This window comes from Haliotis rufescens, unplaced genomic scaffold, assembly GCF_023055435.1.
Source record: "Haliotis rufescens isolate VD_foot unplaced genomic scaffold, xgHalRufe1.0.p SCAF_7, whole genome shotgun sequence".
Lineage (NCBI taxonomy): Eukaryota > Metazoa > Mollusca > Gastropoda > Lepetellida > Haliotidae > Haliotis > Haliotis rufescens.
The window spans coordinates 36,181,411-36,209,353 of record NW_025964361.1 but is presented as its reverse complement, the minus strand read 5'-3'; the positions used below and the strand labels follow the sequence as shown (position 1 = coordinate 36,209,353).

Below are 27,943 nucleotides of genomic sequence, written 5' to 3'. Positions count from 1 at the left end.
GCCATATTATCGCCATATTAAATTCAACCATGCGATACACTCTATGGGAGGATACAAATTGTTTCAAAGTTTCAATTTTATTTCAAAGTGAATCGCGATACATATCGTAGAAAAACAGGCATCACGATACATATATGTACTGTATCGTTACAGGATTAGAAGTATTAGTATTGGGCTCACGTGCATTTTACCGGATACCTATCCTCAATGTTTTGTCGATGCTAATCACATAATCTTTTATGTACTTACGAACGCACGTAAGTCAAGTCAGACACGACATCGCCTATCAAGGATAACACGTGATCAGTGACGATTACCCGAGTTTCGACGTTGTGTACACCATTGACGTCTGTTGGCCATATATGACGATTTGTCAGTGTGTGTGTCGGAGGGTGGGGTGGGGTGGGGTTGGTTGGGGGGGGGGGGGGGGGCACAAGACGTGGCCGTCGAGCATGGTAACACTGAACATATTGGCCAGTTCTCCTAACAGTTTCCAGCCTGCTAATTGCACGTAGAATCTCCGCGCATTGTCTGAGCCGAATCGCTGGCTCACGCACAAACATTGACTGAGATTAAGTAAGTCAGAACCGCGTGTGAAGTAGAAGCAGTTAGATTGACAGAAACAATAGTCCACAGAGATTAGCCGACCTTCTTTGAAAGTGTCAAAATCAGGAATGACCACCTACACACGCATCGGATATGTTTTGGTGTTACGTTTTACAGAAATGAATGTTCTCGCATAAGGTGTTTTTTGCCAACACATCCTCCACTTGGTATTAACATTTTATATTTCATGATATTTTACAATTATATTTACAACTCCTAAATATTGTTTTTAAATCGCAAGATATATGCTGATGAAGATCTAAGACATATTATCTTTAAAGAATCAATAAATTTCCCATTTCAAAAATGGTTGCGTGCATGTGGTTGCAAATTCATTTCGTACCCTGTCTTCTTTGAACAGATTACTTTTCAGAAACTGTTGCAGGACTGAGTGATGGATAAATAGAGAATCTCACCCAAGTGTCTTTTGATATCAATGAAATATATCAACACGGGTTGATAAAAGTGGGAAAATTCCGAGGCTTGCCGAGGATTTTTGCCACTTTTATCAAGGAGTGTTGATATATTTGATATCAAAAGACACGAGGGTAAGATTTAATTTATCATCCAACATCATTCTTTCAACTTTTTCAATTTGTAGACAGTAATTAGCAGTGTCTTCTGTGTAAAAAGTACTGAAAACATCTTCAGTAGCAGAGCCATTAGTGATGTCATTTGATTGTGACGTCATGGTAACCAGTGACGTCACAATGGTCTGCAAACCAATGGTCTGCAAACCATTGTGATGTAATTTCATTGCAGCGATATCTACAGTGTAGATATCGCTTGATCTCATCCAAGCGATATCTCCTGTGGGAGCCAGTTTTGGATGACAAACAAACATAATAAAATTTAACAACTTCATTCAATTTTCAATTAATTAAAAAACTCAGTTTACGGCCTTTTGCCCCTCAGTACATATTCCATTACGTTAAGGATATACGACCCTCCTTTAGTAGACAACATGGTTAGTCAATTGTCTCTGTGCATAGGGGGTGGTCGGGTAGCCTAGTGGTTAAAGCGTTCGCTCGTCAAGCCGGATTCGATTACCGACATGGGTACAATGTGTGAAGCAATGTCTGGCAATATCCGCCGTGATATTGCTGGGATATTGCTAAAAACGGCGTAAAATCTCACTCACTCACTCATTGACTCACTCACTCACTCACTCACTCACTCACATACTGCAGCTGCGTCAGGTGTTTACGATTATGTTCTTATTTATTATTTTCCTTAATTTAATCCTGACCTTTTAACAACGAATTGAGTCAAAGCTCCTATTTCCGGCACGAGAAGATTGACGGGGTTCCGCGGTTTGGAATCCGCCTCAATTACTTGGAAAAAGGTGGATAATGTCAAGAAATGTCCTTCGCCGTTGCGTCGTTGGGTTTCCCCAAGTGTCTACTTTTGAGACATGACGTAAGGTTTATAAGTGCGAAGTCCGGTGTTTAGAATCTGATATTAGTTCCTCATCCATGACTCCCTATACACATGGTAGCCTCAGGCTGAATGTTTTATGCCTATTTTGGTCAATTGGCGTGTAAACGTTATAATCGCGTCTTCGAGCAAACAACTAATTACGACATATAAAATAAATTATTTGTATATTCCACTAAAGCCAGACGTTTCTTATTCTTTACGGATATTGAGAGTAGACTAAAAAGTGTATTTTACAGGCATGGGTTATTATAAAGTTTGATTTGTATCGGTAAGTGACAACAAATCTTGGCCTGGTTTTTATTGTCAAAGCAATCTTCACCATGGGCGGCAGAAGCAAAAAACGTATCATTCTGATTTTCTGATTCCCGAAACATTGCCGATTTTATAGTACCAGCCCACTGACATACCATGCCGCACTTAACATGAATACCCAACTCAGACACTGTATACTGACTCCAGGCGGACCAGTCCTTGTATTATTCCCATATCACCGAGAGCTAGACAGAGTAACACAACACCACGGTGGCCGTGCGGCCGGTTGGGGTGGAGCAAGATGTTGTATCGAAACCTGAAAGTGGTGTTCAACTAAAATGTTTAATGTCCGCTTGAGCACTTTCGGTTTATCTCGGCGTCTCAGTTTCATGTGAGCCAACGACGCTCGCTATAGTAAAACCAACGAGCACGGGTATAGTGCTGACAAACCAAGAATCATAATTGTAGCGCATCGGCTATCCGGGCATATTATCATCGAATTCTTGAACACCATAGGAAAGCAACACTGCACAGCGGATTGCTGCTCTTGAAGAAACCACTCCAGCTCCCTTAGAGTTCATTACCAGCGTTCTTAATGCAATGAAACGCAATAATATCTCTCTATAACATAGAGGATGAGTATCCTTTCATATTTGTCTATAAAATATATTTTGAGTTGAGAGAGAAATATTTACCTTAAAGTATATGACGATGCTATAAATAAAATAGGTATAATATATTAAAGTAAGCAAGAACGTATTGTCCATAGTATTAGTTTATATATTGACTAGGCTATATTTGAAAAGAAAATGCACTGTTACATTGATCATTGAGTGTACTTCATATATTAAGTTGTATATGGGCTGGTAGCCACCCCATCTCGAATATAAAGATTAAAATGTAATCACTGCAGCCTATACCACTCCCCTTAGTATAATACTAAGATGTAAACGAAATTTACAACACGGTTATGTTAATTTAACTTTTTGTCACCAAAAAATATTCTTGGTGTTATTGTCTCATAACCCGTTTGGATGGCATTTGTTCGCGTGTCCTATTGTATATGCTCCGCTGACGTTTGTCTTCTATGTGCATAAAAATAAACCCGTTTGACCTGATGTGACCGTTGTATTACGCAGTCAGGGATCCGGAACTAACTGTCTGTTGCTACGCAGTTGAACTGTAACGTCACACGGGATTTTCCGGGTTTGAAGAGGCACATCTGGCAGTGTATGTCGAATTGTAAATTCAGTTGAGCTGTCAGTCGGATGGGAGGACCGGTCATCTGATGGTATCGATATAGGTGAGATCTACCATATTAGGCATGTCTCCGTGTGCATGTATATAAATGCGAATGTTTAGTAGTTATACATGCCGTGTATAACTTTGTATGTCGTGCTAAACCTATAGGTACATAACCTACATATATCGGGTTACCCTCTTTGTTTGGTGTTTATCGTGTCTGAAATAGACTTCAAACACCGGTATCTATTGAGTTGAAATATCTGGGTCATATATCGGGTATGCTCTGCTCCTCGGCTGAGTGGCGATGTGCTAGATACAGGCTTGTTTATATGTTGGTAGGTCTGACTGTGTTCACTGATTGATTTATGGGTATATGTACTACTAGACTTCACATTAAGGATAATAAAAATTATGGTAACACTATTTAAGCTACTACTACAACTACTACTACTTCTACTACTACTACTAGTACTACTTATGACCCGTGACTTTGCTTGTCGTATGAGGCGACCAATGGGATCGGGTGGTCAGACTCGCTGACTTGGTTGAAACATGTCATCGTACCCCAATTGCATGGATCGATGCTCATGATATCAATCACTGGATTGATTGGTCAGATTTGATTATTTACAGACCGCCGTCATATACCGGGAATATTGCTGAGTGCGGCGTTAAACACACCACTACTACTACTACTACTACTACTACTACTACTACTACTACTACTACTAGTTCTACTACTACTGCTACTGATAATGCTGCTACAACTACTACTACAACTATTTCTACTACTACTGCTACTACTACTACTACTGCTACTACAACTTTTTCTACTACTACTACTATTACAACTATTTCTACTACTACTACTGATAATGCTACTACTACTACAACAACTATTTCTACTACTACTACTTCAACTATTTCTACTACTACTACTGCTACTACAACTATTTCTACTACTACTACTACTACTTTTATTACTACTACTCCAACTATTTCTACTTCTACTACTACTGATAATGCTGCTACTACTACTACAACAACTATTTCTACTACAACTACTACAACAACTACTGCTACTGCTACTGCTTCCACTATTTCTACAACTACTATTAGTACTTCTTCTAACCGTGAAGATTCCGGGTTAGAATAGGTCTTCAGCAATCCATGCTTGTCGTAACGACTAACGGGATCGGATGGTCAGGCTCGGTGACTTTGTTGTTGCATGTCATCGTATCCCAGTTGTGTACATCGATGCGCCTGATGTCAAGTTCAGGTTTGACTGGTCCAGACCGCCGTCATATAGCTGAATTATGCTAGGTGCGGCGTTAAACACATTCTTCTTCTTCTACTTCTACTACTACTACTACTACTACTACTACTACTACTACTACTACTACTACTTCTACTACTGCTGCTACTACTACTACTACTACTACTGCTGCTGCTGCTACTACTGCTACTTCTACTACTGCTACGACTACAGTCTCTACTACTACTACTACTACTACTGCTGCTGCTGCTACTACTACTACTACTACTGCTACGACTACAGTCTCTACTACTACTACTACTACTGCTGCTGCTGCTACTACTACTACTACTACTGCTACGACTACAGTCTCTACTACTACTACTACTACTACTACTGCTGCTGCTGCTGCTGCTACGACTACTGTCTCTACTACTACAACTATTACTGCCACTGCTACTTACATCCCGTTCACATGAACAACATGTACATACATGTATAAATATATATTTACTATGCGTTCACTTAGGTGTGTAAATAAGGTATGTAATTGGTGTAAGGCACATATATTCATCAGTCTGTTCACGACTTTCAACATGAAAAGGTTGTTTTCGAATATAGTTACCTCACAGAAATCTCCACATGAAGAAACATGTGTTTGATTTGATATGTACACCATGTTTAACTCCTTGAGACCCAACGAAAACACCGTCCATCCAGCTCTGGATGTCATCATAAAAGTTGGCATTGCTGTAGTCTAAATAGTGTCATTTTCAGAATTGAGAATTGTTTACACTTTATTTGGTGTTGGCAAAACAACAGATATATAGTAATTAGATCATCCTCTGACGTTGGCATAAACATTCACATCACAACATATACATACAGTGCAAATTTACATTTTACAGTTACATTTGCACCTGCTCCAGACATGATGTAAACGTGCTCCTGGTGCTAATATACATACGTGAGTAAACGCGTGCACATGACGAGTATACTCACGTATGTATTTCTACACACGTGTGCAAAAATACCCCCATATGTATAGAGGTGCGTGTGAACGGGGTATTCTATTACTACTACTTATATTAGTACTAATATTACCACTACTACACTACTACTACTACTACTACTACTACTACTACCACTACTACTACCACTACTACTACTACCACTACCACTACTACCACTACTACTACTACCACTACTACCACTACTACTACTACTACTACCACTACTACTACTACCTCAACTACTTCTACGACTACAACTATTACAACAACTACTACGACTACTCCTAAACCTAATAATACTAAAACTAATATATAAGCTTAACGTTTAACTGTTTTTCGGGGTAAGGACACAAACGAGGGACAGATACCGCTATCAGACCGATGAGTAACGTACCACGGGAAGGAAGCAGGGCGGAGCCCCGTGTTTACAACAGTACGCGTTCAGAATAATCGTGGTCTATTGTACACTAAAAGAACTTTGTATCGGTGAATATTTCAGATTAAGATTCCGTGCTGGTGGTTTTCACATTCGGGCTTTCCAACCACATTATTCTTATTCAAAGAACATCCAAAGTAGCCTAAATCTCACACAGAAACTGTCGTCAGTGTAGTAGTAGTCGTAGTTGTAGAAGTAGTAGTTGTTGTGGCAGTAGTACTACGAGTAGTAGTAGCAGCAGCAGTAGTAGAAGTAGCAGCAGTAGTAGTAGTTGCAGTAGTAGTCGCAGCGGCAATAGTAGTAGTAGGGACAGTAGTAGTAGTCGCAGTCGTAATGGTAGTATTAGCTGTAGCAGCATCATTATTAGTAATTGTAGTAGCAGCAGTAATAGTAGTAGTAGTAGTAATAGTAGTAACAGCAGTAGTAGCAGTAGTAGTTGTAGCAGTAGTAGCATTATTATTATTAGTTGTTGTAGTAGCAGTAATGGTAGTAGTAGCAGTAGTAGTAGAAGTAGCAGTAGTAATGGTAGTTGTAGTAGTAGTAGTAGCAGCAGCAGTAGTAGCAGCAGTGATGGTGGTAGTAGTAGTACTAGTAGTAGTACTAGTAGTACTAGTAGTAGTAGTAGTACTAGTAGTACTAGTAGTAGTGGTAGTAGTAGTCGTAAATTGAGTTTTCTGTAATGACTGCGTTTTTGACAGGATACGTGTCTGCCGTGCATATTATGATGATATATACTCAACAACAAAAGTCCCTGTGACACAAATGGTGTATTTTTCAAAGAAGTAAAGATTGGTTTTCAATATTGTAGTGCATGTATGGAAACAATCACAAAAACGCAACTGCTACAGAAAAGCATGCATTCCATGCAAAAGTTGACTTTTATGCAAGCCCCATGCATTTCACTACCCAAGAATGGGTATAAAAACATGTGCGTTAACGGGATTCCATATGCATTGTTTAGCATCGTGCTGACAGCAACCACTCAGAAAAACAACAAAATTACGCAATTATTCAACATTTCGAAATGCCACGCCTGTCCGAAAATGAGCGCCTGCGAGCAATTGGTATGTTTGAAGCAGGATCGAGTCAACGTGATGTTGCAAGACAATTTAACGTCCACAGAAACACCATTTGGTGTTTATGGCAACGTTGGCAACAGACGAATGCAGTCAGAGACCATTCTCTGAGTGGCAGGCCACGCGTAACTAATAATCGACAAGACAACTGGATTCGAACAACACACCTACGAAATCGATTCCAGCCAGCAACAGTGACTGCAAGAAGCATCCCTGGCCTTCGACGAATATCTTCACAAACCGTACGTCGTCGCCTCAGATGCAGGGATTGTCGCCAGAAGACCCGCCGTCGTTCCATTTTGTCAGGAAACCATCGCCAAGCACGTCTACAGTGGTACAGACAGCGTCTACGCTGGACGGCCATGCAGTGGGGACAAGTTCTATTCACTGACAAGTCTCGTTTTCACCTCAACCACAGCGCTGGACGGATTCGAGTGTACCGACGTCGAGGTGAACGTTACGTCAATCATTGTGTCATGGAAGAAGATCGGTTCGGGGACGGCAGCGTTATGGTATCGGGTGTGATAACAGCAAGACAGAGGACCCGTTTGATAGTGGTAGAGGGAAATCTCAATGGACAGCGCTTACGCGACGAGATCATCGGCACTGTTGTTCTAAATGTTTTGCGTCGTCATGGCCATTTAATACCATTCAACATGACAACGCCCGGCCTCATATTGCTCGACTTGTTCAGGATCTCTTCAACAAAACAACGTGAATGTCATCCCCTGGCCGGCTCGCTCCCCTGATCTCTCACCAATCGAGCACATGTGGGATGAGATGGATAGGCGCCTTCGACGTCAACCACGTGTTCCACAGACACTCCAGGAACTTCGAAAAATGCTCCAGCAGATATGGACAGATATCCCACAGGACTTCGTGCGACGCCTGATCCATTCCATGAGACGAAGACGTGTTGCTTGCATCGCAACCAGAGGTGGTCACACACGCTAATGATTTGTAAACTGACATTTTGGCATGTTCATGGTTTTTTTTATGAAAGCACGCATTTTCTGAAGTCAGTATGGCAAATTAAACCATTTGAACACTTACAGGAGTCTTTTATCTGTTGCAAACCGAAATTATTTCAGATTTGGTAAAAAACATAACTTTGCATTGAATCTTATTCAATGTCACAGGAACTTTTGTTGTTCAGTATATTAATATATAGAGTGTATTGCGTTGAATTATTTACAGTGTGTATGTTGAATTATGAACGCAGTATGCTGAACATATCAGTATTCTGTTTACAGGTATATTACGTAGTAATGTATTGAGTAACTCAGTAGATATTTAACATCATTTTCCAATGGCGTTGATTAATGTTTTCATTCCCTGGTCTGTCAAATCCATAATAGATTATATGCACGGCGTCGGGACAATGAAACAATGCTGACAGCGAGTTTAAGCAGTATTTACCTGGCTTCACTGCTTATATACTCAGCTTATATACTCAGCTTACATACTCATACATATTTCTGTTCCAGATTAGACAATGTGGTGGTCAGATTATCATGTTCTGCTGGTCACCCTTGCTGTAGTGGTCACTGTCGTAGACGGCTGTTGCAGAAAACGTCGAAAACCACGTCCGCCAGGTAATGTGAATATTTCTAAAGCTCGTATTGATCTACCACGACGTCACAACGGTGTCACAACATTATTTGTACATTGTTATATCCAGTACTGAGATTCTGAACGTTCACGCTGGACGTTTACATGTAATTTGATGCCAACAAAATGAGTTGGTTCTTGAGCCAATCATATGTCAGCTTTCTAAAGCGATTCGTTTTCGTTTCGTTACCACCTCAATTAGAAAACGTCTATCCCAACAAGAGAAAAACGACAGAGAACACAAATATTCCCTTCTATTTCCTTTTAGCTTCAGATGCCATGGCGCTCCAACACAACAGTATTGAAATGTTCACAGCAATACAAAAGCAGTTTTTATTATTTCTATTCGGAACTGTCCATTTTCGAGAAATCAGACTCGCTGCTCTGAATGCTTCGCTAGCTTGAACCTATGATAAAGCAACGATTAGTTCACATGACCTCCTATAGTATCGTATCGTAGTAACATAGCTGATTTGAATGACATTGCTTTTCCGGCTACGAAGTAATGTCCCATCGCATACATGGGGACAATTTTAATTGTAAGCGCCCGGAACAAGGTGTGAACTGCAAATGGTGTGCCGAACTAACGGATTTCCATTTTATTTGGATATCTGGTTTTGCAAACATTTCTTCATTTGGAGAAATTAAAAATCTGACACGGTTTCTGGGCGTATACTATGAACAGAGTGACACCAATCAGGAACCTCAGTTTTAAGTGAGTGAGTGAGTTGTGTTTAACGCCGCTTTTAACAGTATTCCAGTTATATTATATCACGGCGTGTCAGCTTAATGTGGGAGGAAAGCCCGAAGGGAAGCAGGTCTTAGGCGTTTACCACTTCGGTGAAACCTACGAGCACGGGTATGGTGCTGACAAACCTAGAAAAATAATTGGGGCGATCTCATAACATAACCCGTACCATCTCCCCCCCCCCCCCCCCCCCCCCCCGCTCTGTTTTTAGACCGCAGTGTGTTTACTTGGAAGGTCATCGTCAGAGTTTAGCTATAAGTGAAATTTGATGTTTATTTTGAACAGTGAACCGCTCACCGAGTATCTCTTGCCCCTCCATCAGAGACGTCACGACACCGGCGTCCAAGACGTCGGCATTAGTGTCATGGGGAAATCCATCAGTAAGCGACGATCACGGCGGATGGAGGTACGTTCTCTGCTTGACGTGTGTGGAGATGTTCTAATCCTAATGTTGGAACATGTTAAGAAACAATACAATAACCATGTGGTTAATGTGTCATACCGAAAACACGATGGGTTTGATTCCTCACGTCGGTACAGGCTCGTGTGCAAAGTAAGAGGCGATTCCCTAAATTTACTTATTATTATTCTTTATCATATTTTATTGTCCAAAAAGACAAAGGGCACAAGTGCAACACCTATTACCGCCTTCTCCTGAATTGTAATTTAATTATATAGGTATTAATTATTTAAATTATTTAAAGTAAACTTTCAGTCGCGTAGAGCCTATGCTTCCCCTATCCGTCATTCTTGATCTTTCTTTGTGTTAACAATACGTGTCATGACGATCAAGCAACCGAAACATGTCGCAGAAACTAAAGTGCCGGGGAAAAAAGTACACCCATGTTTGACTGTGACTATAAAAGCAACTAACAAGAAATGTGTATATCAATATATGTTTTTTATTTTTGTTCACTCCGGTATACACCAAGGCTGTATTTTTTTAAGACGTACCATGAAACCTATAGATGTCAATATATCATTTTGGAGAAAGTATCTTCTTAATTTCACTAATATAAAATAATTTATTTTGTAGGATCAGTCAGAAGAGTGGGAGGGCCCCAGGATCCATGTTTCCTGAAGGTAGACATACCGTGGTCTACCAGGTGGTCGACAGAGGTGGACTTTCTGGGGTTTGCTCCCGTACCTTCACGGTCAAAGGTTGGACTTGCTACTATTTCCTAGCGATGTGAATGATATAGGATTTCTATCAATGTAATGTTAGTGGCGGAAAATTGGTAAGGAGGGAAAACTCTGTGTAGACAGCAACACAAATTTCGAGGGCCAATCGTGAAAGGGGTCTTCAGGTTGAAATATGACTGCTTTATTACTACTAGATGACACTAAACGGTCAGATCAATGCGCCACCAACCGCTATAACCATTATATATCCTCCAGTGGGGATTCTGTATAACCGTTATATCCCTTCAATGGGAAATCTCTTTACCCATTATCAGTTAATCTTATCCAAAAGGGATTCTCGCCAAAAGTAATCAATATTACATCTCCAATGGGTTCTTTTGTATTATTTGCGTTTCCTCCAGTGGGCATTCCCTACAACCGTTATCAGTTGCATCTCCTCCAATGGGGATTCTCTATTACAGCTATCAGTTACATCTCCTGCAAATGGATTTCTCTACAACCGCTATCACCTCTTCCAATAAGCATTCTCACTAACTGTTATCACTTGCATTTTCCCCAAAGGGGAATCTCTATAACTATTATCACTCATCACCCCAAATTGGGATTCTCTATAACCGTTATCTGTAGCACCTAATCTAATTGGGATTCTCTATAACCGTATCAGTTGCACCTAATCCAATGGGGATTCTCTATAACCGTTATCTGTTGCACCTAATCTAATTGGGATTCTCTATAATCGTTATCAGTTGCACCTAATCCAATGAAGATTCTCTATTACCGTTATCTGTTGCACCTAATCTAATTGGGATTCTCTATAACCGTTATCTGTTGCACCTAATCTAATTGGGATTCTCTATTACCGTTATCTGTTGCACCTAATCTAATTGGGATTCTCTATAGCCGTTTTCAGTTGCACTTATCTAATTGGGATTCTCTATAGCCGTTTTCAGTTGCACCTAATCCAATGGGGATTGTCTGTAACCGTTTTCAGTTGCACCTAATCCAATGGGGAGTCTCTATAACCGTTATCAGTTGCACCTAATCCAATGGGGATTCTTTATAACCGTTATCAGTTGCACCTAATCCAATGGGGATTCTCTATAACCGTTTTCAGTTGCACCTATTCCAAAGGGGATCACTGTAATCGTTATCAGTTGCACCTAATTCAATGGGGATTCTCTGTAATCGTTATCAGTTGCACCTAATCCAATGGGGATTCTCTATAACCGTTTACAGTTGCACCTAATCCAATGGGGAGTCTCTATAATCGTTATCAGTTGCACCTAATCCAAAGGGGATTCCCTGTAATCGTTATCAGTTGCACCTAATCCAATGGGGATTCTCTGTAATCGTTATCAGTTGCACCTAATCCAATGGGGATTCTCTGTAGTTGTTATCAGTTGAATCTGATCCAATGGGGTTCTCCATTTCAGTTATCAGATGCTGGGCTCACTCTCGTCCAAGAAATGGTCAGATGAACTGCGATCGTTTGGACAACATCTATGGCACAATGTGCAGGTTCTCGTGCGACTTCGGGTATTATCTGGACGGGATGGGCTCATCAAGTTGCCAGTCAAGCGGTAACAACCAACACGCAACCCCGACATGTAAAAGTAAGTGATGTTTCCTCTTACATACCATCTTCCCGAGGCAAGTGAGTTAACTGACTGTAAAAGTCCTGTTTCCACCCTTGCCGAACTAGGCTGGTATTATGGAGTTACATTTTGGCTGGACTGACAAGCCTGTGCATAGTCCAATCAAAATCGCGCACCGAAATCGAAATCCGGTTCGCTAAGTGTCATGCATAGTTCGGTCGACTGCAGGATTTGCAAAGCATGTGCACCATTAACTCGTTGTCAACAATTATTTTCTATATCTTTTAATCATGTTAATATGTTTTTAATCAAGACGCTCACGTGATTTGATGCACTTCGCGATGACTCGTTTGATAACAATATAGATCTTGACTATCGATCAGATCGTCTTGACTGGGCGCCGACGTTTCGTTTGAAGCAACTGCTAGTGATACGAGAGGTTGAATCTGATTGGTCAATACGAGAGGCATAGAAAGGACATTACTCGTAATAGCCAGTGGTGGCGCTACGATCGAGCCCAGCCCAGTTCGGCAAGGGTGGAAACTGGACTTTTAAAGTCAGTTAACTCTCTTGCCTCGGGAAGATGCTTACATACAACATTCTTATACTGATGAAATTGTCCGTCGCGACAGTTTTGGTGAGGTGTTACGTCTGGTGCAGATAACTCTTTTAATAAAGAGACAAAACCCTTTCCATATTCAACAGAGTGAACCATGAAACCAACCAACAACAATGAAAAGAATGTGCTTTATCCTACATATAGTAAATGGTTTCCAGGAATTATTGCTACCTGACTCCTTCGCATCATATGACCTGACCCAGTTTTCGAGTGAGTTGTGTTTAACGCCACTTTTAACAGTATTCCAGTTATATCGCGGCGTGTCAGCTTAATGTGTGAGGAAAGTCCGAATTAATGCAGGTCGCAGACGTTTACCACTTCGGTGAAATATTCAATAGAAATATCTGCATAAAGCAGAGTCGATAGTACGATTCCGACTATGTCATGAGCATGTGTTTATAAATCACTGTCAAATAGTGATGATACCAGGTGCTCGCGAAAAGGTGGCACCAGTCACAAACACATGCAAAGGCAAGTCAATTGTTCACCAGAAAAAACACGGGAACATATGGTACAAGTCAAAATAGGGAATTGCATTGGACATAATTTTTGTCACTGATTTGGGGAGGAAAAAGAACATGTTTTGACAGAATGGAACGTGGTTCTTTTCTGAAATTGCAGGGGAGTTCGGGTAGCCTATTGATTAAAGCGTTTGCTCGTCACGCAGAAGACCCGGGTTCCCGACATGGGTACAATGTGTGAAGCCCATTTCAGGTGTCCCCCGCCGTGATATTGCTGGAATAGTGGTAAAAGCGACGTTAAACCATACTCACTCACTCACTCACTCACTCACTCACTCACTCACTCACTCACTCACTCTGAAATTGCAAAATTGTCAATCAAATCCTTTCTTTTTTTGAGAATTCACATGGTTTAAATTCAAATTGTCTCAAATATTTTCTGTAAATATAAAAAAAGTGCTTCATTGATTGTTTTAAGGATTATGGTTAGTCTTCTGAGACATGGATTTGCTGAACCCAGCAATATATCCCTCTTTGTACAGATTTTTATGGAGCTTTGGAATCGAGTACAAAAGAGAAATCGACATGTCTTCGTTTTAGAGTCAAATCAAACGTTGATAGTACTGATGTGGGGTTTGGGCAGATTCCTTCCTCAGTTAACACACTGACCTTATATGTGGCAGTAATTGATATGTCATTTATACCATGTTCTGTGATCAAACAATTAATGAAGTGATGCTACCGTGTAATGGTTATGTTATTTGGGGCCTTGTCAGTGGGAACATCTACAAACTGTTCACGTGGGGCAGGCTAGACTTTGGATGACAACTGGCTGACACAGAACGGGTTTATTCTAATTCCGCTTCCTCTTTTAAAGTGTGTGCATTCTACCAATGACAACACCACTGTCTTTATCCACTCTGAAAGACATTCCCCTTCTTTTGGCCCAGTTTTTTGGCATTTTCTTCGACAGAATCCATAATGACTCTTTGGAGCTCTGAAATACATCAGAACACAATTACAGCGATTATGCATCAATGTTTGGAGGTCGTTTAGCGCCAAGTAGTCTGTCTTACAGACCCTGATACAATTATATATCAAATACAGCCCATGCAAGTCTATAATGTTTGGCAAGTCTAGATCACTGCAGTATCAGTATCTGAAAATGAAGAGAGTCACTGGGCTCCTTTTTATTATATTTTTATTAAGATAACTAAAGAACTGTTTTTTTATGTACGATATGTTCATTTCAGAGACTAGATTTTAGTCTAAGCGCCAAGGTACAGACACTTTATTTGACTGCAAATTCAAATCTAAATATAGCCACCGAGACGCTACTTCATAAACGGCTGGGACTTAATGTAACAAACACACAAGCGGTGAAATATGTTTCCTCAATTACGGTGTTAGTTTGTGGAGATATGTTTAATATAACATGTTGTGATGCTGTTCTTTCCTTGTGCAGAATGACGTATTTAGGCTACGTGTTACTTTAGGCCTTCCGGCTATTTTTACCTTTATCAAGTTCGCACCCTTCAGTGATCCCAGTACACAGAGACAATACTTTAGCCAGACGCAGTGCACGAATTACAATGTCTAGATTCACACGGAAACAGTCACCAGACCGAGGGGGGCCGCCTCAAGATTCAGGCTTATGTCACCTATGACCTGGCGGGGTTTTGTAGGTGTCATTGGATATATTTTGCGTTGTACTGTGCATATAATAGTTTCTAGACACGACACAAAGGGATAGTTCTGCGTGATTAACATGAATAACACACTCCGTGTATTGAAACACAAAGCTCATCCTCAAACCAGGCTGTTGCGTGACGGGTATATTAAACGGCAGCTTTGGGTATCCATACTCGTACATCTAACACAAGAATGAGTTAGTGAGTGAGTGAGTGAGTGAGTGAGTGAGTGAGTGAGTTAATTGGACTTAACGTCTCTTTGAACAGTATTCCAGTTATATCACGGCGTGCCAGCTTAATGTGGGAGGAAAGCCTGAATAGATGCATTTCTTAGACGTTCACCATTAGGAGGGGCGAGTAGCATAGTGGTTAAAGCGTTCGCTCGTCACACCGAAGACCCGGGTTCGATTCCCGACATGGGTACAATGTGTGAAGCCCATTTCTTGTGTCCCCCGCCGTGATATTGCTGGAATATTGCTAAAAGCGGCGTAAAACCATACTTACTCACTCACTCACTCACCACTTTGGTGAAACCCACGAGCCCGGTATGGTGCTGACAAACCTTGAAACGTAATCGGTGCGAACCGGCATTCGAACTTAAACACAACAAAAGGATGAGGTTCAAAACACTGAACGACAAATTCAGTACCTATTACTATACTTACCAATTACTCTGTTACATGATATTTAATGTGATGCATCTCACAGTCACAACCGGGGCGGTCGGGTAGCATAGTGGTTAAAGCGTTCGCTCGTCACACCGAAGACCCGGGTTCGATTCCCGACATGGGTACAATGTGTGAAGCCCATTTCTGGTGTCCCCCGCCGTGATATTTCTGGAATATTGCTAAAAGCGGCGTAAAACCAAACACACTCACTCACTCACAGTCACAACCAATTTTCTGACGTCACTGCACTCAGTGTCATGGTGTGTACACAATTCTAGCTAACTCTAGCCAACAAAATGTTTAATACAATATGTGACAGGTGTCAGTCTAACTCGATGGCAAAAGTAACTGTCTTGTTCTTATCTATGATAATTTGATGTAATTAATATCCTTTCCTTTTTAAATATTTAACATTGAGTGAGTGAGTGTGGTTTTACGCCGCTTTTAGCAATATTCCAGCAATATCCCGACGGGGGACACCAGAAATGGGCTTTACACATTGTTCCCATGTGGGGAATCGAACCAGGGTCTTCTGCTTGACAAGCGGACGTTTTAACCACTAGGCTACCCCACCGCCCTATTTACCATTGAACCCCATATGATCTGTAAAGATTTTGTTTCAAAATATGCCTACGAATGTGTATGATGAGCAAGTGATCAATACATACGGACAGGTATTTTAGTTTTAGTTTTTTTAAATGTACCGTTCACCAAGATCCCCTATGTAATATGTTGCATGTGGTATCGTCAAGTTTACTCCATCTAGATCACGACCTACATATGATTGTTTAACATGTCTGTTCCTCTTTCCTACATCTGTCGTTTTAACCAGAGAAGAGCTGCGGTTCACTAGAGATGCCCCCGAATAGTATTTCTAAGACCTGCACCGACGGGAACTACTACGGGAGTAGGTGTACCCTTTCCTGCGACTCCAAGAACGGCTACAGTCCGAGATACCTCAACTTGGCCACCTGTCAGGGCACCACAGTCTGGCGCTACCACAACTGGGAATGTCCAGGTACGTCACGGATATAAAACAACAACAAAAATATGTTAGGCCAAGTAAAATTAATTTTCTTGTTGTTCAACACCAACAACATCCCTACCAAAATTTAAATGTAAATTCGATTTCGGTTCTACATATTTGTCCATTACAAAATTTCACTTTTCGACGATGACAATTATTCGAGATTTTGTAAACAGGAAGCTTTATAATTTCTTGATATATTTCAGGAAAATTGTGAATAAAGCTTTATTGGTTGGAAATCGAAAATAAAACAAATAGAATAAAACCAACCTACATGTACCAACACGTTATAGAACAGACGTAATTAGAAACACGCTTTGTAATATGGCTTTTAGGCAGCTGAGGAGTACTCTCAATGAACATCTTCTCTGGTTATTTTGGCCAGGGATGTGGACCACTTACATAGAACACGTTGTCGTGGTAATGACGGCTTGGGGTGTCCACATAGAACAGGTCTGGGTTAAAGTAACCGGGTAATGGGTGAAAAGAATTCGCTGGGCGTTGCCAGCTGAATAATATCCGCACATGATACAGATGTTAACAACCTTTGTTGTGACCATGGCGTTTCTGAACGATGACGGTTTCGTCGCGTGTCAATACGGCCATGCCTACAGTACAGCAGCACTCTCTCACATTGTCAGACTAGAAAGGTTCAGGCATAAATACGTGTCTGCACAATAGTGAGTGTTGGGAAATTAAACAATTTATGTTATTAGCGTATACCTACTGACATACATGTATGTATAGACTGAAGAGTGTAGCTCTTTGAAATACAATAAAATGTCAGCGGTCCATATAAATTTTTCAAACAAGAAAAAAGTCTTGGGGACAATCAGACATTTCTAGTCTTTCTTCAGAGGATATAAAACATCCTCCAAGCTTATAGGGGGCACGGGTGGCTCAGTCGTCTGAGGCGCCGCGATTCGCTGTGCAGAGTTGCGTCCCTTGGGCATGCCAGAAACCTATGATTGTGGGTTCGAATCCCGGTTCGCCCTGATAATGTTTCTAGGTTTGTCAGCACCATACCCGTGCTCTTCGGTTTCACCAAAGTTGTAAACGTCTGAGGATTGCATCACGTCGGGCTTTCCTCCCACATTAAGCTGACACGCCGTGATATAACTGGAATACTGTTAAAAGCGGCGTTAAACCCAACTCACTCACTCACACTCACTCCAAACTTATATGTCTTCATATACACATGTTGTTATATTAATTTTAGATACGGAAAAGCCCAAAATCTTGAACTGCCCAGACGGCGAACTGAAGACGTCCAACTCGAGTTACGTCTGGACGACAATCAGAGCCACTGACAACTCGGGCAAGGTCACCTTGACCCAGACAAGAGGTCAAAAGCCAGGGTCAGTGTTAGTAGAAGATTCTCAGATCATCGAGTTCAAGGCTGTTGACCCTTCAGGAAACGTCGCTCCACCATGTAGATTCGCTCTCACCTTTGAAGGTAAGAAAATGTTTGATATTAATATATAACATTAATATCAGTCAGGAATAAATCGGTTTATAATGCGATCAATAACTAAGGTTCATGGATGGTGATTGTTGCACAGAAAGGATTACATGAAAAAACAAACATTTATAGCAGATATGTTTCAAACATTTTGGTGGTACAATGAGCTTTGAGCTGCTGGCTGATCTGGTGGTTCTTAATGGAAGGTGTTGTTGCACCAAGCTTGATAAATATGATGGCTAGACAAATATAACACCCCTTTTAAATATCCTGGATGTCCATCTGCTCTCTCACTCCATATTTAAACTTTCCTATTTTGATAAAACGTTCATTCACAGAGTATAAGATTCATTTGTCCTTTTTCGAGAAACCCACAGAACAAAATATTTCTTGAGCATAAAGCGTCACCTAACCTTCCTGAGTCCCTTAGGTAAACATCCGCAAAGTGACTTATATTAGGATCAACTTTATTGATAACAACTTCTGTTTTATTTCAATTAGCGACGGTTCGACGTAAATTCTTACACCGTTATCAAGCGTGTTTTCTTTACTCACTAACGTCTAGAATCTAGAATGCCTATCGAACAGAGGAGTGACATATCTATCATATAGCCTATCTATAGCTGAAACAAGTGCTGAAACAAAGTATACTGCGGAAGGATAGACAGAGCCTCCTTACTGAGCACTTACAAGAACCTTTCTGTTGTTGTCGAGTGGCATTTGTCTACGCGCACTTCATGTATTCACAGAACAATTTAAACTGAGAAAAACGGAAAACACTCTTCAGTTGTATATTCTCAGAATCGTCAGTTTCTCTATCCTACACCACTTGATGTACGTGCCGCTGTGCGCCGTACCAGGAAGGAGAAGCGATGAGAGAGCGATAGCGCGGAAGTGTCCCGGGTGGGGGGAGGGGGGGGGGGGAGGGGGGGGGGGGGGTTGAGGGGGGGTTACGAGACGGACATAGTGAGTCAGACGCCTCTATGTACATCCAAGCCATGTGCAATGGAGGTGGTGAAATTAGGTTTAACATCGCGTTCAAAATTATTGTGTGAGTGAGTGAGTGGTGTTTAACGCCGCTTTTAACAGTATTCCAGTTATATCACGGCGTGTCAGCTTAATGTGGGAGGAAAGCCCGAAGGGAGGCAGGTCTCGGACGTTTTCCACTTCGATGAAACCCACGAGCACGGGTATGGTGCTGACAAACCTAAAAACATAATCGGTGCGAACCGGGATTCGAACCCACAATCATGGGTTTCTGGTTTTCCCAAGGGACGAAAATCTGCACAGCGAAATGTGGCGCCTTAGACGACTGGGCCACACGTGCCCCCTCAAAATTAGTGCACATATATTGCGACACATAGTGTATGTGGCTGCTTGTACTAGTCCGGACTGATGCCGATTTTATAGTGCTAGATCACTGAGATACCATGCCGCAGTTTAACATGAATACCCCAGTTGTACTCAGATACATATAGCGACTCCGAGCCGATCAGTCCTTGTTTTAGCCCCTTAATGCCGAGCGTCAGGCAGTGTAATAACAAGTACACGGCCGGCGATCGAACCCCGGACCCACCGCTCACTGGGCGGACGCTCAACCACTATACCACGGAGGCGGTCATATCGCAATTGAGACACCAAGAATAGGCTTGACGTGTTTTACCCATGTTGGAAATTGAACCATGCCATTCAGCATAACGAAAACGGTTTATCCATTCGGCCACTCTGTCACAAGTTCACTAATATTGAAGGTCAGACTCAAGTCTCAACCCATTTGCCTTGTTACGTCACCACATCACATTAAAATTTCAACTAACAGTACACATACATATTCAAATAAGTATCTCAACCAGCTTAATATTTTGCATTCTCGAAATGCATGTATCTGTGTGTATTTGAATGACCGTTGTAGTGGTCGTCATCTGAGCCTGCACCGCTGTGTTTAACAGACGGACACCACACTTCAACCTATGGCGTTTCTTCAACATTCTGAATTTGTTCGCTTCAGAACCATCGTGCGCCGCACCTGTCGCAGGAGGCGGGGACCACGACCCTGTCTTCAACTGCCCGTCTACCAAGCTGACCGTCGGGACGTCGTGTCGCTCCACCTGCCGTCACAGCAGAGTAGTGGGCGCCAAGTACATCAGATGCGAGAGGAGCGACGCCGTCATCCCAGCAGCCTCCTGGGAGGGCTTCATGGACTCCTACCCTACATGTCACAGTACGCATAGAATCATTTTATGGGATGTGATTTTCGATTGCCTTTGACTTCAAACGTAGATTTGATACTTTTAAATTTCATTCCAAACCGAGCATGCGTTCATATAGGAAACAAAGGATTCCTCCAATCTTGGTTCCGATCTGAACATGGAATCTGTATGACTGCAGTAATAAGAGTACATTTGTGCCAGATATATATTTGATAATGATCATCCTTGTTTTATCAGAAAAAGCGTGTCCAGATCTGAAAACACCTATCAACGGCGCTCTGGTGTGTGACAAGTTTTTCGGCGGTGAAACATGCCAGATTCAGTGCCACGTTGATTACGATGTGCCGAAAGACATGAAGCACGTGACAACACTTATTTGTGGGTCCAGTGGTGGTTGGAAGCCTATCCCGCAAGTTCCGGATTGTACCTGTAAGTAGACAAGTCCTCTTCCAGTGTACGTAGTCACTAAGAACTCACACCCTGTGTGGATTCCACGTTAGAATAAGTCCTCAGCATTCTACGCTTGTCACATAAGACAACCATATGATCAAGAGGGTCGGGTCACATTACGCGTTATCGGTGTTGGCCGTTACTTGTGAGAGCAATCACTGGTTTATAGCTTATATAGACACATCTCTGGAATATTGCTGTGTGCGGCGTAAAACAACAAATAATCTGAGAATTTATATTGCGTGTTACTTCTCATTCAAAGCGTGCCTGGTCAGCGTTGTTTCCTACCCCCATTGTTCTCAATCTGTTTTAGGAAATAAATGGTATTTGTAAAGTTGTAGCGTCAGTTTACTATTTCTTTTTAATCTTCATCTCTAGCTCTGAAGTTTCCTGACGCCTCCAAACTTCCATCAGAACTGTATTACTACGGCGGGAGCTGCTCTGACAACGGCACCAACGTTGAAATACGAGAAGCATTCCTACAGAGCCTCATTGATTCCGCCGTCCATGATTGCCAGGACGGAAAGTGTCTGGTAGAGGACGTGGAGGTGACATGTGGCCCAGTAGAGGAAATAGACGATGGATTTGGCTTGGATGACGACGACTACTACGACGACTACAACTACGATGAAAAGGCCGTCGAAGACGAGGGTGTCGATGGCAATGTTGAAGAAACAGTAGAAGCTTCCAATCAGACCGAAAGTTATAATGTGATGAACAGGCGACGACGAGCTGTTGTTGATGGTGTAGATCCTGCAGCCATTTGGACCACTGAATCTCCTGGTAAAGAAGAACACCATGAAGGGGAAGGGTCGGGCGCTAGACGGAGGCGGAGGAAACCAATACATAGGACAAACATTAAGTTCAACTGGGTCTTCAGGAATACTTCCAGGTTTGTAATCCTGTGTGTCTAAATTGGTTTACGTCTTCGTCTAAATTTTAAACCGGTAAGAATACTGTGGCTCATTTATCTAAGACGGCACCACGCTAAAACGGTCAAAATCCCTTATTTTATCACCCCATTTGATTTATATGAGGGAGGGAGTTTGTTGGTTCGTTGTTTCAGTGAGCGAGTGGGTGTTGCTTAACGCTGCATCAGCAATCTTGCAGATACCCGCTGCGAGGTTTCATTTCATTATACATAGCACAATGGTCGCTTTCCGAACAGGGACAAGGTCCCCTTGAGCAGGGCTCGATTCCAAGGATTACAACCATATATATTTCAACTTCAGAAGTCCTGTGCTCGTGGATTCCCGTACTTTTAGGGTAGTGAAATACCAATTTCTGACAATACATACACGATATTATTAGACTCTGTTATTTTAATTGACTAATATTTTGCATCGTATGTGGACAAATCCTTCGGTACAATCTTAATTTGTGAGTTTTGGCGTAAAGCAACAGTATTTCAGTTATATAACGGCTTGTCAACTTGATATGGGAGGAAAGCACGACGTTATGAGGTTAGACGTTTGGTGAAACCCACGAGTGGGGATACGGTAATGACAAACAACGAAACATAATTAGGGCACATGGGGATTCGAACCCACAAACACAGGTTTCTTGCAACTCAGCACGAACAATAGCGGCGCATTAGACGACTGGGCCTCCCAGGCTCTCAAAACTTATTAAACGCCATGCTACAATAAGCGTTTTTTATTCTAGTTCGGTGACTGAGGAGAAAGTCACCAAGTTTGTGGACACAGCACTTAGTTCTCTTCGGTTGTCGATGCAAGGCACGAAGCAGGCAAGGTTTGTGGAGGGATCACGGGGTAACCTCACCTTCAACTGCGGCCGAGGGAAAGTCGCGGCCAACAGCTCGGAAGTACTCTGTGGTAGGGAGCATCTTCTACCTATTAATCTACCATATTAATAATAAACTATGTTTTTTTGTTTGATTACATTTTTATAATTATTTGATGTGTACGAACTTACGGTTGTCTCGAAGTAAAAGCGTGGTCCCTGCGTATTCTTTCTTTATTCATCATTATTTAACCTCTGAAATCTCGAATCGGGCGTGACGAAGTTACGGTTGTCTCGAAATAATTTACCAGTCCCAAACGTGTACTTCCAGGACAAATTTACTCTAATGATTCGACATTTATTTCATTTTTTTCCTTGTTTGTTTGTTCGAATTATTCATCTTCATGCGAAACGGTAAATGTATCAAGTCTTTGAAAGGCATTTAGGAGTGATACACATAAGGAAGGGAAATTAATAGCTGTCAACTTCTTTATTATGAGGAACACAACAAGGTCGGCGGTTCATTCCCTAGTCCTGCACCATGACCGTGGAATATATTTATTTTATGAAAAAATAATAACCTAGAAATGCATACAAAAGCAAGTCTAGCCAGCTCAAGCTAGCTCTATTCCACAATCAGCATAGGGAATTTTTTTATTTTTAGAGTCAAGAAGGATATTGTGTAATATAAGATTTCAGAGACTAAATGTTTAGTATTCATTCCCTTGTGCACATATTTGAGGGATTTGTCTTCAAATGTCAGAATACAAAACGTCTGTTATCAGATAATGATGTGGTCAAGTATCCATTACCGTTACAGTTCCTTGTCCACGTGGGACGTTCCACAACCAGGAAGTGGACACCTGTGAGACGTGTCCGGTCCACACCTACTCCGACACGACTGGTCAGACACAGTGCACTCCGTGTGGTCAGATGACCGGTACCAAGAACAATGGAAGTAAAACTGACCGGGACTGCATCGGTAAGTGGCGAGCGTGGTGCAGAACATACGCACCTGGCAGGTTGAAAATATAATGGCAAGTGTACATTTCAAAAATGAGTTTAATCATTATGTTTTCGTAGGTTTGTACCAGTGAGTGAGTTTGGTTTAACGCCGCTTGGAACAGTATTCCAGTTATATAACGGCATGTCAGCTTAATGTGGGAGGGAAACCCGAAGTAATGCAGGTCTCAGACGTTTACCACTTTGCTGGAACCCACAGGCACGGGTATGGTGCTGACAAACCTAGAAACATAATCGGGGCATACCTGATTCGAACCTACGATCTGCCCAAGGCGAATTGCGGCGCCTTAGACGACCGTGTCACCTAAATAGTAAATACACTATACATAGTACCTACAACGTCGAGATATGTTGTATGCTTTAAATGTTGTTGTCAACATCAGAATAACTTGAAGAAGCAGCTCTCACAATCTACTTGTTTCCAAACAGAGATGTGCCAGCCAGGACATTATTCCACGACAGGACTATCACCCTGCACCCCCTGCCCACTTGGTACGATCCAGACGGAATCGTTTAGTACAGAGTGCACTTCCTGTCCATCGGATTCGTCTACTGCAGCTATGGGGAGTTCAAGTTTAGACGAATGCCTCGGTGAGTTCAATACAAAACTATTTCCGCCTTAACAAATACTCGTCTTCGAAAGTGACAGTTTATGATATGCTAAATGAAACCTGTTGTACTATCGTGGATTAACTGTTCTCGACAAGGCAACACGATGGGGAATCCTCGTTTGATTGAAGGATGCTATTTCACACAAATACACCAAGACCATGGCAAAGATTCTCCTCTAGAAATATGAACAAAGCATCTAAAGCCGTATTATACATAATAAGATGATCCTATGTACATTGAGTATTTCTCTGAGTTTTGCGAGCGCATCTCACGGATGCAGTGCCTGCTTTCACGCATTTATCCCGGATGACTTATCCCGGATATCGTGATCACAAATACGCAAATTTGATTTTACAGTATGGTTATGCTTTCTCTGTATATTTCCCATTAGTGAGTGAGTGCACTTCTTTTACGTCACATCATTATTCCACCTGTCATAGCGACCAGTAAATAAACAAGTTTGGACCCGACACACTGCTGGTTAATATAATGAGCCACACCCCACATCGTTGGGGTACAATGAGACACTGACAGAGCTTGATCACGTGATCCATTTTAGTCGAATATTATTGGCTACTAGGACAAATTCTAACCTGAAGTCTTCACGGGATTACTAATGAAGTAATGAGACATATTTATATAATAAATGGAACATTGATCACTTCGGAGAATTACGTTTTAAAATTTGATATGGCCACAGACCCACTTACGCTCCATGTCATCAGCAACTATTTTCTGCTTGGCCCCGACGCGATTATTTACAATTCACATTTCGTGACAATGCTGCATTATTTCGATATACTTGCTTTTACTACTGTACGAAGAAAATGTTTAATTGCCAAATAGCACAAATTGTCACAATATGTTTAGCCATTAGCTATTCCACGTCACTCTGCCTATTCCACACGTCACTCTACCTATTCCATGTCACTCTGCCTATTCCTATGCATGATATTAAAGTTTGTACTTTTCAGCATTCGATGTGATGGTTAACGGGCCAGTTCAGTTGCATCTGGGTCCAGTTATCCATGACTGGTGTGAGGATTTAACGCTGGCATTCTGGCTTCGAACTCTGCCTCCAGGCGAGAAGAACCCGAACGTTTCCTTTGTCCTTAGCCATCCTACAAGAGGTCATCAAATGACGTTGGACCTTTCACATCAAACAGACATCTTAATGAGAAAGTAAGCATCGACCTCATGTGTTAATGGACTCGTTAGCGATAAATCTCTCATCCCCTCAATGTAACAAATAAATGCGCGTGTAATTATTTTTAATAAATCAAAAACTAAGAAACCTAAGAAATTTAAATTCCATATAGACCGCCATTGCCCATAGGACTCTTCATGAGGATCCCCATCAGTCGTGGTAACAATGCTGAATCGGCGTAAATAATCACTCATTCACTTCATGTCGGGAAGGAATGAGCATGCCGTCAAAGATTCCGTATTAAATACCCCTCCTACATAACATTCCCTTCTTAGCCGCCAGGTGCCAGTGCATACTAAAGTTCCCCAGGACCTGTGGATCCACATGGCGGTAGTGTGGAAAGGCTATCCCAGTTTCGTGGACATCTACAGGGCTGGCAGCAGGGTGACGCATTATGGAAACCACACCCCTCTCTGTTTTGTGCCAAAGGATACCGAGCTCACAATCGTCATAGGGGAGGGAACAGGTACTTTGATGCGGATTTAAGATGCGTTGTCAAACTGGTCCCCTTGACACCATTAACATACACAATGTCTTTAAATTGAGATCTTTCCGTGAGATACGACCGTTGTGCGTGAAGATCTGAGACACCTCCATAGAAGGTCGCGTCATGCGAACCCTGAGTGACCTTTGACTGAAGGATGTGTGGGTTCTTAAACCATGAGATGTCCGCTTTCTCAAACGGTTAGGTTCATTACGTACAATTTGACGCCGAAACTTCGATTTTAACGCAAGACAACCGACATAGAACATTATTTTGTCCCCGATGGAACTCTCTTTTGGGTGTAGATGCCATTGAGGTCAGAACACACAGGATGTGTCATCTATGAACCGCAATATAATGGCGCGGCCTTTATCATTTACATTCGGAACAGGTCAATTAACTTCGTTTTCGAGGAAGATAAATCAGATAATCTGGTCTGAATGCTTTGCTCATTCGCACGAAGAACCTGGAAGCCTTGACGCTGATCGGCTGATTAGAAAGATCACCTTCAATGGCGATGCCCACAGATCTTCAAGCAAAGGAGTATAGTGTCCGAGTAAATTATCTGATGAGATCTTAATGAGATTGTTAACGTACGACATGGCTAGATACGTTTTCGTTTCACATGTTTTCACATATAATTTTTCATTGCAAAGGTGCAAAACATAAAAGGCCGTTGCTTCAGGGTTAAGACAGGAACCGCCTCTGTGCTTCATATATTTTGAGAACTAATATTGCAGGTGTCACACTGAGGGAATTGTTCGTCCTGCCGCTGAGCAACTCATCTGATATCATAGCACGGTTGTCCAAGTCCTGCTCACCTGAGGCGGTCGGGTTTGAGTCCTTCATGACAAAGGTTGTCTCGTCGGATCCGTCCAAGATCAGCATGGTTGTGCCCAGTGTGTGTTCAGGTAGGCGGTGATTTAGTGCCTGGTATATATATACCATTCGCCCCACTCTTGGTTTGTATGCTGTTGCCGGGATATTTCTATAAGCGGCGTAAAAGTTACGTAAAACCATATTCACTCACTGAAATGTATGCTGGTGCTTGGCAAGAGTCACCTAGTACTGGGGGCACGGGTGGCCCAGTCGTCTAAGGCGCCGCGATTCGCTGTGCAGAGTTGCGTCCCTTGGGCACGCCAGAAACCTATGATTGTGGGTTCGAATCCCGGTTCGCCCCAATTATGTTTCTAGGTTTGTCAGCACCATACCCGTGCTCGTGGGTTTCACCGAAGTTGTAAACGTCTGAGACCTGCATCACTTCGGGCTTTCCTCCCACTTTAAGCTGACACGCCGTGATATAACTGGAATACTGTTAAAAGCGGCGTTAAACTCACTCACTCACCTAGTACTTGGTTAACGTTGAGTAAATGTTGGATAGAACTAAGCAAATATGATAACATGACAGGATACAAAACGGGTCTTATAATGGAAATAATGTTTAATATTTTGAGACAGTGTTATTTGCTCCTTTCTTACGTGAGGTTTGTGTCAAATTGTGTTTATCAAAATATATATTGAATTTCGCAGTCAATCAAACAACACAACACAAATTAATGTACAATCATAACTTTTTCAATTATTACAGAGATCGATCGTTGTGAACCTGATCCATGTAACGGACATAGATGTCGATCATTCAAATATGGCGCAGAGTGTACATGCAAGGGAGACTACTCTGGTCCGACGTGCGAAATACCTCCGGACTACTGTATCGTTGCCAACGAGTGCCAGAATGACGCCCTGTGTCAGAATATTGAGGGAGGCGTGAACTGTACCTGCATTGATGATTACAAGGGACGGTACTGTGAGACTCCAATAGGTAAGACTACAAAGGGTGTTGCTGTGAGACTCCAATAGGTACGA

The 27,943-nt window shown here is 41.9% G+C and overlaps 1 protein-coding gene across 1 annotated transcript in view; it reads left to right on the top strand.

Annotated features, from left to right (window-relative positions):
• Window positions 1-3,450: 3,450 nt before the first annotated feature.
• The window catches only part of LOC124115024, a 40,645-nt gene continuing 16,152 nt past the window's right edge, over window positions 3,451-27,943 (top strand). The window contains exons 1-17 of the mRNA XM_046475822.2: window positions 3,451-3,601; window positions 8,811-8,918; window positions 9,968-10,088; window positions 10,719-10,843; window positions 12,259-12,438; window positions 16,692-16,877; window positions 18,106-18,342; window positions 20,357-20,569; window positions 20,796-20,987; window positions 21,387-21,900; window positions 22,674-22,843; window positions 23,572-23,733; window positions 24,204-24,365; window positions 25,361-25,568; window positions 25,869-26,059; window positions 26,818-26,988; window positions 27,666-27,899. Of these exons, the coding sequence (XP_046331778.2) occupies window positions 8,819-8,918; window positions 9,968-10,088; window positions 10,719-10,843; window positions 12,259-12,438; window positions 16,692-16,877; window positions 18,106-18,342; window positions 20,357-20,569; window positions 20,796-20,987; window positions 21,387-21,900; window positions 22,674-22,843; window positions 23,572-23,733; window positions 24,204-24,365; window positions 25,361-25,568; window positions 25,869-26,059; window positions 26,818-26,988; window positions 27,666-27,899 (3,166 nt within the window). The 5' untranslated portion in view covers window positions 3,451-3,601; window positions 8,811-8,818. The remainder of the gene's footprint in view (window positions 3,602-8,810; window positions 8,919-9,967; window positions 10,089-10,718; window positions 10,844-12,258; window positions 12,439-16,691; window positions 16,878-18,105; window positions 18,343-20,356; window positions 20,570-20,795; window positions 20,988-21,386; window positions 21,901-22,673; window positions 22,844-23,571; window positions 23,734-24,203; window positions 24,366-25,360; window positions 25,569-25,868; window positions 26,060-26,817; window positions 26,989-27,665; window positions 27,900-27,943) is intronic.